The sequence below is a fragment of the Cherax quadricarinatus genome, chromosome 29 (genome assembly GCF_038502225.1).
Source record: "Cherax quadricarinatus isolate ZL_2023a chromosome 29, ASM3850222v1, whole genome shotgun sequence".
In the NCBI taxonomy this organism is placed as follows: domain Eukaryota; kingdom Metazoa; phylum Arthropoda; class Malacostraca; order Decapoda; family Parastacidae; genus Cherax; species Cherax quadricarinatus.
Genome location: NC_091320.1, coordinates 34,302,597 through 34,315,518, shown reverse-complemented (window position 1 = coordinate 34,315,518; position 12,922 = coordinate 34,302,597). Strand labels below are relative to the sequence as shown.

At 38.7% G+C, this 12,922-nt stretch overlaps 1 protein-coding gene across 4 annotated transcripts in view; it reads left to right on the top strand.

Annotated features, from left to right (window-relative positions):
• The window catches only part of Papst2 (PAPS transporter 2), a 42,474-nt gene continuing 29,552 nt past the window's right edge, over positions 1 to 12,922 (top strand). For all 4 annotated transcript variants that reach the window (XR_008407318.2, XM_070089701.1, XM_070089700.1 and 1 more), the window contains exons 1-3: positions 1 to 232; positions 2,306 to 2,481; positions 12,374 to 12,498. Coding sequence is in view for 3 of the 4 variants with exons in the window: in XM_070089701.1 (XP_069945802.1) it covers positions 2,311 to 2,481; positions 12,374 to 12,498 (296 nt within the window). In the remaining variant the exon portion in view is untranslated. The remainder of the gene's footprint in view (positions 233 to 2,305; positions 2,482 to 12,373; positions 12,499 to 12,922) is intronic.

Here is a 12,922-nt window from a genome sequence, read left to right as displayed (position 1 = left end):
ATTACGACGCAAGGTTTGGTGGCCCTATACACCCCCAACAAAGTTAGACGTGGCAGGGAAAGGTGTCTTCTTAACTAACTACAAATACTCTTCACTCAGCACGAAAAAAGAATAAATGGAGCTTCATGTCGTATAAAAAGAAGTAGAAATAGAACTTCTTGCCATTTTTACCTTCAAAAATTGATTGATTAACCTCTTGACGTCTAACTCAGGAACTCTGCGTAATTTTGTGGTGATTATTTCATGTTATTTGTTAATGTGGCTTTGTTGGTTTGCTTGTTTATCTTATAAATGAGTAAAGCAATAACTAAAACAAATTGAAGAAATAGTGGAAATCTAAGCCATTAAAAAAAAGAATAACTAACAGTTTGATTATTGATTTTTATTCAGGTTAATGTCAGAAACATGACTTATTTACTCCAGCCTTGAAATGACGAAGTGATTAATATTAAATATAATAAAATTTAGCTTAAAAAATGTAAATCATATGTCTAGCTTAAGTCGTCTGATGTAGACTACAGATATAGATGGATGGAATAAACTGTCTTGACCAGCTTCTTATTAAGTTTATATTAATATTGTCTCCTCAAGGGAGATTCCTTGATGCTGGTGAGGGGCTCTTGATCTAGGGAATTGGATTACATGCGCTGTATAATCCTATGGGTTTAGTGCTCCCCCATGATTATAATAATAATATATTGTATAGTATTAAAAGATTGAAGTCAGGCTAACCAGTTTACCTGAATTCCTTCATAAATGTTAACCTTCCTTATTCTTCAACAGTGCATCATACCCTAAAAATACACTTATCATCACTTATTTTAATCTAAAATCCACTTATCACTCATTTTGATCTAAAATCCACTTATCACTCATTTTGATCTAAAATCCACTTATCACTCATTTCAGTTTAAAATCCACTTATTATCACTCTGAACTAACATGCTTAAACATACTTCCATCACTTACAACATCTTGCAACCCCCATACCTCCTTTCCATTCTGGGATAACCCTATCCCTTACATCCCTCCAGCCCTGATTCATATGCCCTCTTTGCCATGCCATTCTGCTCCTTTTCTAAATGGCTAAACTCTCAACTTCCCCTTGTCAGCCCTTCAAATTGTGTCTTTAGTAACCTTTTGTTGTCTTCTAATTTCTTCACTCCCAATTCTCTGCATAATATTCACACCACAAATTGTTCTCCAAGTGGATACTATTTCCAGGGTTTCTAGCATTCTCTTCTCTGCAACATTTAAAGTCCATACCTCACACCCATATAACAATGTTGGCACTACTTTCCTCAGGTACATTCCCCATTTTGTCTTCATGGATTAACATCTGTGCATAAATGCTTCAAAACACTATTTATCTTTGGAGAAATGGGCTGCTATCTTTCTGACAGACTTAAAGAGCACAAAAACAGTGTTATGCTTGTCGACACCAATAATGCTATTTTCTGTTATGTTAGAGATCACAGTCATCCTGTTGACTGGACCTCTGCCAAAACTGTCTTATCCTACTTCTAGCCTTCACAGCCATTATCTTGTTGAAACATCCCTTAAGCACTGCTTTCTTAGTATGAATATTATTCCTGGCTTTGTCTCTGTTGATGCCTTCCTTTCTCTATACATTGTCAAATGCTCCAAACTTCAGACTTGACCTAACCCTTTCTTCTCTCCCTACTCCTTCTCCTTTCCTGTTTTTTGTTATTTCTTTCTTTGTTTTTCCTTTCTTCTGCCTAGTTTGTTCTGTCCTTCAGTTCATCCCCCCTCCTTCCTCATCCCCTGTGTTTTTGGTCCTATCCCTTGTGGGCTCTTAGCTCTCCTGCAGTGCTTTTTTTCTTGTCCTTAGATTTACCCCACTTCTACTATTATTATTACAATGACCACCACTCCTTTACTACTATTACTGCTTCTACCTTCTACCTTTTCTACTACTATTACTACTACTATTGCCTCCCTTCTCTCTCCTTTCTATCTCTTCTGGCAAAAAAACTACTCCCCATACTTTTCTGCTACTACTGTACTTCCACTACTGTTTCCATTACCAGCATTACCACTACCTTTACTTTTTCTTCCTCTCTTTCTCTGTTGTAGTGGTTGCTTATTTGTCAGGAAGTAGTGCAGTGTCTCCTGAGAAATTTTACCTAAATGATGCTTACAGCACCTTATTTTAATGTAAAAAGGTTCTTGTCAGGTTTTCTTGCAGTGTTACCAGTACATACTCTGTAAATTACATGTTTTTTTAATATAGTACTGAATTTTATTATTTAATAGTAAATTCAGTAGTACCTTTGTTTTTCAGTTAAGATGAGTAAGAGTAGCAGTGTGAGTGTGACATTAGGGGAGACTGTCGGTCAACCTAAAAAGAATGTTGTGGAGCTCTTTGGGTTCCCAGTGTCCAGGCTCCCGCCTACACCACAGTTTATTTTCCTCTCAACGGCTGTCTTTATTTTCTACATTGCCTACGGCTACATGCTTGTAAGTAGAATTAATTATTAACCATAGGGATATCTCTTTAACGATGCCATCATTTTTTGTCTTCAGATTCACCGTGTACTTTAGATTTTAGTAAACTAGTTAATTCTGATGGTGTTTCATTTTGACATTTAAATTAGAATGATAATTTATTATTTTGTTTTTATTTTATTACCTTAGGAATTTCAATATTTTTTTTACAAATAAAGTTGTGTTTACACATATAGCAGTTGATTTATTCACATGTATTAAGACAGAGTACTAATTCTTGTCCAGTTGTATACAGTATTCTTGCATAGTGTCTTCATAATATTTTGTAATCAGTCTAAACTGATTATTATTATTATTATTATTATTATTATTATTATTATTATTATTATTATTATTATTATTATTATTATTATTATTATTATTATTATTATTATTATTATTTTCTTTCTTCTTTCAATGTACCAGCCATATCCCACTGAGGTGGGGTGGCCCAAAAGAAAAAACTAAAGTTTCTCCTTTTAAATTTAGTAATATATACAGGAGAAGGGGTTACTAGCCCCCTTGCTCCCGGCATTTTAGTCGCCTCTTACGACATGCATGGCTTACAGAGGAAGAATTCTGTTCCACTTCCCCATGGAGATAAGAGGAAATAAACAAGAACAAGAATTTGAAAGAAAATAGAAGAAAACCCAGAGGGGTGTGTATATATATGCTTGTACACATATGTGTAGTGTGACCTAAGTGTAAGTAGAAGTAGCAAGACGTACCTGTAATCTTGCATATTTATGAGACAGACAAAAGACACCAGCAATCCTACCATCATGTAAAACAATTGTGCAAGAATGGTATATAATGCCAACAAGATGAAATTAAGACACATGTGCAACATCTGGGTATCTTTATTGTAGACGTTTCACCATCCAGTGGCTTTATCAGTACAAATTCCAGGACATATACCATTCTTGCACAACTTGTCAGACACTGCAACATCATGGAATCTTGATTCTGAGGACATGTACATAACCTTCACGACTACGACAACTACTACTACAACTAACCCATCTCTTTGGGAAGGACGTACTTCCACTGGGGAATCCCGCCTACCAGTGATTATGCCCTCGTCTGCTACACCTGACGTTGGTATATAAATGCCAGGCTCCTTGCTTCTGCTTCAGAATCTCCATGACTACAGTGCTCTTCGCGCCTACTCCAAGGTTGAGGGACTGATTACCTCATCTTCTGTATATAGTCCTACTGTCTTCAAGTTATGTCCTGGGATTTGTATTGATAAAGCCAATGGATGGCAAAACGTCTACAATAAAGATACCCAGATGTTGCACATGTGTCTTAATTTCATGTAAAACAATTACAGGCTTTCGTTTTACACTCACTTGGCAGGACGGTAGTACCTAAATAACAAAAAAAGGCACAATACCATGACTGGAACGATACACAAATAACCCGCACATAAAAGAGAGAAGCTTACGACGACGTTTCGGTCCGACTTGGACCAAGTCTGACCGAAACGTCGCCGTAAGCTTCTCTCTTTTATGTGCAGGTTATTTGTGTATAGTGTACAGTAGTACCTCCCTGGGTGGTTGCTGTCTACCAACCTACTACCTACAATTATTCTTATTATTATTATTATTATTATTATTATTATTATTATTATTATTATTATTATTATTATTATTATTATTATTATTATTATTATTGTTGTTGTGAGGAAGTACTGAAACCAATAAGAGTTATACTGCACCAAGGTGGTGGTAGTCTTGGAGAGGCAAATTTACTTGACTTTGGAAATATAAACACATATGCAGTATAATGTGATCCTTTATTGACTATGTTTCGCCCACACAATGAGCTTTTTCAAGTCACAAACAGATCTACCTGGGGTGGAAGGGACGCGAGTATTTATAGTCAGGTTCAGAATGCTGAGGTCAGGTGGAGAATGCTGCATCTGATGATGTACTGAGTGGGGTTATAGAGTCTAAAATCTTGGGTAGCTTGGAAAGGAGATTGGATAAATTTGTGAGCAGACCTTCTACAGTGTTCTTCCATTCTTGTGTTCTTATGTGGGATAGCGATGAAGAAGTTTCTTGGCAAGTGGTTCAGCTATGTTATAGAAGCCACTATTCTGGTTGAAGTTGTCGGATATAGAAATAAGTGATGATTCCAGGATTCTTCGGTATTGAGTGTTGTCTTCTGTGGCGATAAGTCTTGAGTTTCTGTAGTTTATCAAGTGGTTGTGTGAATTACGGTGTTGTACACAGGCATTCCTTGTGTCGTCAGACCTGCTTGCGTATTGATGTTCTGAAATACGTGTTTGGAGGTCCCTTGATGTTTCGCCCACGTATAATTTGTTGCAGTCATTACAAGGGATTATGTATACCCCTGCAGAGGGTGGAAGCTTGTCCTGTCTATCACTGGTAATGTCCTTGACTTTGTTGTTGCATTTTTAGTGATTATGACAGCTTATACCATATGAGCCCTGCTTCCTGAAGTTTGTTCACTTAGCAATTAAACATTGGACTAACCAGCTTGCTTGTGACATATAGAAAGGAAAACATAGATACATGAACAGTGGACCCTCGTTTTTTGTAAGGCTCGAAAGTTGTAATTTTAAAAAATCTTAACTTTTTTTCGTCAAAACATTGACGAATCGCCTTTTGACTTGCAAATAGTCATTCACCTCGGACGCGTACTCACAGCCCCGAGTCGCCTCGCACTCCATTCCCAGCCAGTGTAGCATCGTTTACCAGTGAGTGACCATCCCATTCATTTTAGTGCTTGCAACTGCTAAATAAGCTACCATGGCTCCAAAGAAAGCTCCTAGTGCCATGCCTTTGGTAAAGAAAGTGAGAACGACTGAATTCAAGAAAAACATCATTGAACAATATGAAAGTGGTGTACATGTGGCAGAACTGGCCAGGAAGAAACCCCATACAACCATAGCTTCTATCATGGCCAAGAAAAAGAAAATCAAGGGAGCTGTTGTTGCAAAGGGGGTAAATAGGCTGATAAAAATGAGATTGCCAGTACTCGAAGATGTTGAGAAGCTATTGTTGGTGTGGATCAACTAGAAACAATTAACAGGAGATAGTCTTATGCAGCCGCTTGTTTGTGAAAAGGCTAGGCAGTTGCATGACGATCTCGCAAAGAAATTGCCTGCAACAAGTACAGTGGTCCCTCGTTTTTCGTAATTAATCCGTTCCTGGAAGTGTGACTATTATCGAAATTGACGATTTTCGAATAAATTTTCCCCATAAGAAATAATGAAAGTACAATTAATCCGTTCCTGACACCCAGAAGTATTAAAACAAAATTTTTTTTTACGTGAAATATAGATGCAGTACATAAACAATACAATGGGACATGATGAATGAAACATTAACAGCATAACACTTACCTTTATTGGCGATTCTTCTTAGTGTATGGAAGACTGGAAGAGGAGAGAGATTGGATTAGTTACTGTTTGGAAGGGGAATCAATCCCCTTCCATTAACACCTCAGGTACCAAGTGCTTTTCTGGGGTTACTTCTCTTCTCTGTCTCTTAATGCCACTAGGACCAGCTTGAGAGTCATTGGAGTCCTGTCTCACAAAAAAAGTGTCCAGTGAGCTCTGTTTCTGGCGTCTCTTTAAAACTTCCCTAAAATGGGCCAAGACTCTGTCACTGTACAAGTTGCCGATATGGCTTGCAACATCCTTCTCAGGGTGATGTTTCTCCATAAATCTTTCCATCCTACCCCACATTTCACCATGCCTTATCACACTGTGTATGCCACTATGCTTCTTAAATCTCTCAAACCAATCTTTGCTGGCCTTAAATTCACAATTATCAGTACTCGTTGCAGGCAATTTCTTTACCAGATCGTCATGCAGCTGCCTAGCCTTTTCACAAATAATTGACGTCATAAGAGTATCTCCTGCTAATTGTTTCTTGTTTATCCACACCAATAATAACTTCTCAACATCTTCGGGTACTGGTGATCTCATTTTTGTCAGCATATTTACCCCCTTTGCAACAACAGCTTCCTTGATTTCCTTTTTCTTGGTCATGATGGAAACTATGGTTGTATGGGGTTTGTTATACATCCTGGCCATTTCAGCCACATGTACGCCACTTTCATATTGTTCAATGATGTTTTTCTTAAATTCAATCGTATTTCTCACCTTCTTTACCAAAGGCTTGGCACTAGGAGCTTTCTTTGGAGCCATGGTAGCTCATTTAGTAGTTGCAAGCACTAAAATGAATGGAATATTATGTAATATTTCGTATGAACAAGTGACGGGACCGTCACTCACTGGTAAACAATGGCACGCTGGCTGGGAACGGCTCAGAGCCATGAGTATGCGTCCCAGATGAATGACTATTCGCGAGTCAAACGACGATTAGCGAGCCAATGTTTTGACGAAAATAACGTTACGATTTTCGAAAATTACAACTATCGAGCCTTACGATTATTGAGGGACCACTGTACTGATATTTGTGAATTTAAGGCCAGCAAAGGTTGGTTTGAGACATTTAAGAATGGTAGTGGCATATACAGTGTGATAAGGCATGGTGAGGCTGCCATTTCTGACAAAAATGCAGCTACAAAATTCGTAAGTGAATTCAAGGAGTACATACAGACTGAACAATTAAAACCTCAACAAATGTTCAATTGTGACGAAACAGGCCTCTTTTGGAAGAAGATGCCAAAGAGGACCTACATTACTTAGGAGGAAAAGGCACTGCCAGGACACAAGTCTATTTATGAAAGACAGGCTGACTCTCATGTTTTGTAGTAATGATAGTGGGGATTGCAAAGTGAAGCCATTACTAGTGTACCATTTTGAAAATCCCAGAGTGTTCAAGAAAATGTCATGAAGAGTAAATTGTGTGTGTATTGGAAAGCTAACACTAATAAGACATGGGTCACGAGGGAAATTTTCCTTGAGTGGTTCAATGAAGTGTTTGGCCCCAGTGTGAAGAATTACCTCCTGGAAAATAAATTAGATCTCAAGTGCCTCCTGCTAATGGATAATGCACCTGCTCATCCTCCAAACTTGGATGACCTAATTCTGGAGGAGTTTGGGTTTATCAAAGTGAAGTTCTTGCCCCCTAATACCACTCCTCTCCTCATGCCCATGGACCAGCAGATCATTTCAAACTTTAGAAAACTCTACACCAAAGCAATGTTTCAAAGGTGCTTTAATGTGACCTCAGACACTCACTTGACCCTAAGAGAATTTTGGAAAGACCACTTCAGTATCCTCCTTTGCATAAGCCTTATAGGTAAGGCTTGGGAGGGAGTTACTACCAGGACTTTAAACTCTGCTTGGAGAAAATTGTGGCCAGATTGTGTCCACAAGAGGGATTATGAAGGGTTTGGGGTTGACCCTGACAAGCCTGTGGCAGTTGTGGAATCTATTGTGGCATTGGGGAATTCCATGGGGTTGGATGTGAGTTTGGAGGATGTGGAAGAGTTGTTGGAAGACCACAACGAAGAGCTAACTACTGACGAGCTGCAAGAGCTTCAGCTGGAACAGCAACATACTGCAGCTCAGAATATTGCTTCAGAGGAGGAGGAAGAGAGATGGAAGAAGTTGCCTTCTTCAGAAATTAAGGAGATTTTTGAAATGTGGAGTAGGATGGAAAGATTTATGGAGAAACATCACCCTGACAAAGCTGTTGCAAGCCATGTCAGCAACATGTACAGTGACAAAGTCTTGGCCCATTTTAGGGAAGTTTTAAAGAGATGCTGGAAACAGAGCTCACTGGACAAATATTTAGTGCCACAGGTGTACAGTGACTCTCAAGCTGGCCCTAGTGGCATTAAAAAACAAAGAAGAGAAGTAACCCCAGAGAAGCACTTGGTACCTGAAGTCTTTATGGAAGGGGATTCCCCTTCCAAACAGTAAATAATCCAATCTCTCCCTTCCTCCAGTCTTCCATACACTAAGAAGAATCGCCAATAAAGGTAAGTGTTATGCTGTTAATGTTTCATTCATCATGTCCCATTGTTTTGTGTATGTACATCCATATTTCATGTAAAATAAATTTTTGTTTTAATACTTCTGGGTGTCTGGAACTGATTAATTGTATTTACATTATTTCTTATGGGGAAAATGGTTTCACAGCTTGTTAATTTTGATAATAGTCACACTTTCTGGAACGGATTAATTACGAAAAACGAGGGTCCACTGTATGTTAATATTGTGGTCAAAACTAGAGTCTCTCGAAAGGACTGAAACTGTAAGATTTTGAAGCCTTCTTGAGCCAGATCCTGGCAGTCTTGTAAGAGCAGTGTAAAATGTTTGACACTTTTCACTGAGAGAAAATTAAAAAATTACACACACCCCAATTTTGGTGAAAAGTCTCTCACTCACGATATGTGAATGTACTGCTGTGAAAAACATTACACTTCTTTTCCCCACTAGTTGATCTTCCAGCATTATCAAATCCAACCTTGACTGCTACAATATTTAGGAATTTCATTTCATTTTTTTTTTAACTCACTGGCCATTTACCAAGGCATGGTGACCCAAAGAAGAAAACCCATTTATCATAATTCATTCAATTGCTGTCTTTCCAGCAGTGTTCTTCCATCACAGTCAGATTACCCTCACACTGCAACATCCCCAGTCCAAGTGCAGGCAGTTGCTTTGCTCACCTTTCATACTATCATCGTTCTTTAATTGCAGGACAGTTAATTGTAATTTTTGTTAAATTTTTTTCTAATTCTAGTTATCATCTACTGTATTATTTAAATTATAACTATGTACTGTATTTGTCAGATTAATTCTAATGCCCTGATAATGATATTTGTTTAGGGAAATATCTTAAGTTGTGCACTATCAACTGGATATAATAATAATAATAATAATAATAATAATAATAATAATAATAATAATAATAATAATAATAATAATAATAGCAATAACAATAATAATAATAATAATACAGTTTAACCTCGTTTTTTGGCCGTAATCCATTCCAGGTAGTCAGCCTAAATTCGAAACGGCCTAAATTCGAAGCAGTATTTCCCATAATAATTTTTTAAAGGCTAATTATAGTTTTACATGCACAAAACAATGAAACTAAATAAAATAAATTAAGAACATTTAAATCACTATTAAATACCTTTATTGAAGATGCTTGTTGACTTATGGAAGACTGGGAGGAGAAAGGGAGGGCAAATTATTGTTTGGAAGGGGAGTCCTCCTCCATAAGGACTGTAGGTATCAAAGCCCTCTCTGGGGTTACTTCCCTTCTTTGTCTCTTAATGCCACTAGGACCAGCTTGAGAGTCACTGCACCCCTGTTGCACAAAATAACTGTCCAGAGTGCTCTATTGCTGGCATCTCTTTAAGATTTCACTAAAATGGGACAAGGTTTTGTCACTGATCATGTTGCAGATATGGCTTGTTTCAGCTTGGCCAGGGTGATATTTCTCCACAAAAGTTTGCACCTCATTCCACTTTGCACAAATGTCCTTAATCACTGAAGAAGGCGCATTCTTCCCTCTCTGTTCCTCCTCCTCCTCTGAATCAAGTTCCTCAACTGTGGTCTGTTGCTGTTCCAGTTGAAGGTGTTGCAGCTCTTCAGTGGTTAGCTCTTCCCTGTGGTCCTCCACCAACTCTTCCACATTCTCGCCACTCACATCCAACCCCATGGACTTCCCCAATGCCACAATAGATTCGACAACAGGCAGAGGGTCGACAGCGTCAGAGTCAGCCTCAAACCCTTCAAAATCCTTTTCGAGGACACAGTCTGGCCGCAGTTGTCTCCAAGAAGAGTTCAAAGTCCTGGAAGTCACTCCCTGCCAAGCCTTACCTATAAGGCTTGTGCAGTTATAGATATTGAAGTGATTCCTCCAGAACTCTCTTAGGGTCAATTCAGTGTCTGAGGTCACTTCAAAGCACTTTTGAAACACTGCTTTTGTGTAGAGTTTTTTGAAGTTAGAAATGATCTGCTGGTCCATGGGCTGAATGAGAGGAGTGGTGTCAGGAGGCAAGAACTTCACTGTTATAAAATGGAAATCCCTAGACAATAGGTCTACCAAGTTTGGACGATGAGCAGGAACATTGTCCATTACAAGGAGGCACTTGAGTGGCAATTTATTTTCCAGGAGGTAAACACTTCATGAACCCAGTCAATGAAAGTTGCCTCGTGACCCATGCCTTATGATTAGCTTTCCACATCACACACAATTTACTCTTGACGACATTGTTTTTCTTGAACACACTTGGATTTTCCGAGTGATACATGAGTAAAAGCTCACTTTGAAATCCCTACTAGCATTAGCACAGAACAAAAGAGTTAGCCTGTCTTTCATAGGCTTGTGTCCTGGCAGTACCTTTTCCTCCTCTGTGATGTTGGTCCTCTTTGGCATTTTCTTCCAAAAGAGGCCTGTTTCGTCACAATTGAACACTTGTTGGGGTTGATATTCTTCAGTCTGTACATACCCTTTGAATTCCTGCACAAATTTTTCAGCCGCATGTTTGTCGGAACTTGCAGCCTCACCATGTCTTACAACACTGTGTATGCTATTATGCTTCTTAAATCTCTCAAACCAGCCTCTGCTGGCATTAAATTCACTAACAACATCACTAGTTCCAGGCATTTTCTTTATGAGATCAGCATGCAACTGCCTTGCCTTTTCACAAATGATCATGTCTGAAACACTATCTCCCGCTAACTTTTTTTCCCTGATCCACAACAACAACTTCTCCACATCTTCATTTGTTTGTGATTTCTTTTTTGTTAACATGTTTACCCCTTTTGCCAGGATAGAAGTGATTGTTGATTTGTTATTGCCATACATCCTGGCAAATTCCAGCATCCGCACACCACTCTCATATTTTTCTATTACTTCCTTCTTAAATTCCATTGTGTTTCTCACTTTCTTTACCAAAGGAACTTTACTAGGAACTTTTTTGGGGCCCATGGTGACTTATTTCACAGTCGCACTTAATAAAAAAAACACAAAAAATGTTTGGATGAATGCACGGAATATATGCTCACTCGCTGACAGACAAAGGGAGACTGACTTGCTATGCATAGCGTCCCAGTGGGAGGTAGGCTGACACGTCTAATACGGCCGGTATGCAAGGCAATGGCCAAAATACGGAGCAAAATTTCTGCCGAAAAAACGGCCTAAATATGAATCGGCCAATAAAAGCAACGGCTGAAAAATGAGGTTCCGCTGTATCTTTATTTCTACAAGTACATGTACAAGGTATACAGGCCTAGTTGACATCAGTGACATACTACTATATAGAAAGCCGCTTGTTATACCTGGAGTTTACCTGGAGAGAGTTTCGGGGGTCAATGCCCCCGCGGCCCGGTCTGTGACCCGGCTGATCAGGAACTGACTTTAGGTGCTTGTCCAGTGCCAGCTTGAAGACTGCCAGGGGTCTGTTGGTAATCCCCCTTATGTGTGCTGGGAGGCAAATTAGGTCAGTTTTGTCCCAGGATGCGACCCACACCAGTCGACTAACACCCAGGTACCCATTTTATACTGATGGGTGAACAGGACAGCAGGTGTCTTATGGAAACATGTTCTAGTGTTTTCCAGCTGTACCGGGGATTTAAACTCCAGACCTCAGTGTTTGAGCTGATTGCTCTAACGATCAAGCTACGGGAACACAAATAAATATGAATGAAAACTAAAATACTGCATAGGTATTTGCTACTCAGATAATCCATAATCTTATTTTTAATTAATAATTTTATAAGTTGTGATTAACTGTTTTAGTAATTTAATGTATTAGGGAGAACAGGATGCAGAGCATCATGTTTCCAGCAAACATTTAGTGTACACTAATACTTAATATAGATCCATTTTTTTAAATGCCTGATGCTATTTGCTAATCAGTTACCTTTTTGGTGACTGTGATTATTTCTCTGCTTCAGGAACTGATATTTACGTTGGAAGGCATGCAGCCTCACGGCTGGTATCTGACGTTGGTGCAGTTTGCTTTTTATACAATATTTGCGCTCCTTCAGATAATTTTATCTGGCAGTGCTCTTACTAGAAAGTAAGTAATTTTCAGATAACTATCAGGAGTAGTGAATTCTTTAAGTGGGTAAGGAAGAGTTTTAAAGTGTGATAAACAGAAATTAGGAGCATTTCAGGACAAGACAACCAGTGCCTAACACCAATTCAGATTTTGTATTCAAGATTATCCATTGCTCTGAACTCAGGTCTGTAAATCTTAGCTCAGCCTGGCCTGTAGGTCAAGAGTTATGACCTATATCATTTTGAGGTCATGACTTGGAACACCATAATATTGGTAACAACCATTTTTATACCTCTTAGAGACAGAAGCACAGGAGGTTGATTGATCTGTATATTTTGACCCCCTTCTGGGATCCTCTTCTGCTGAAGAGGATTCCAGAAGGGGGTCAAAATATACAGATCAATCAACCTCTTGTGTGTCTGTCTCCATCTGGGTTATTATT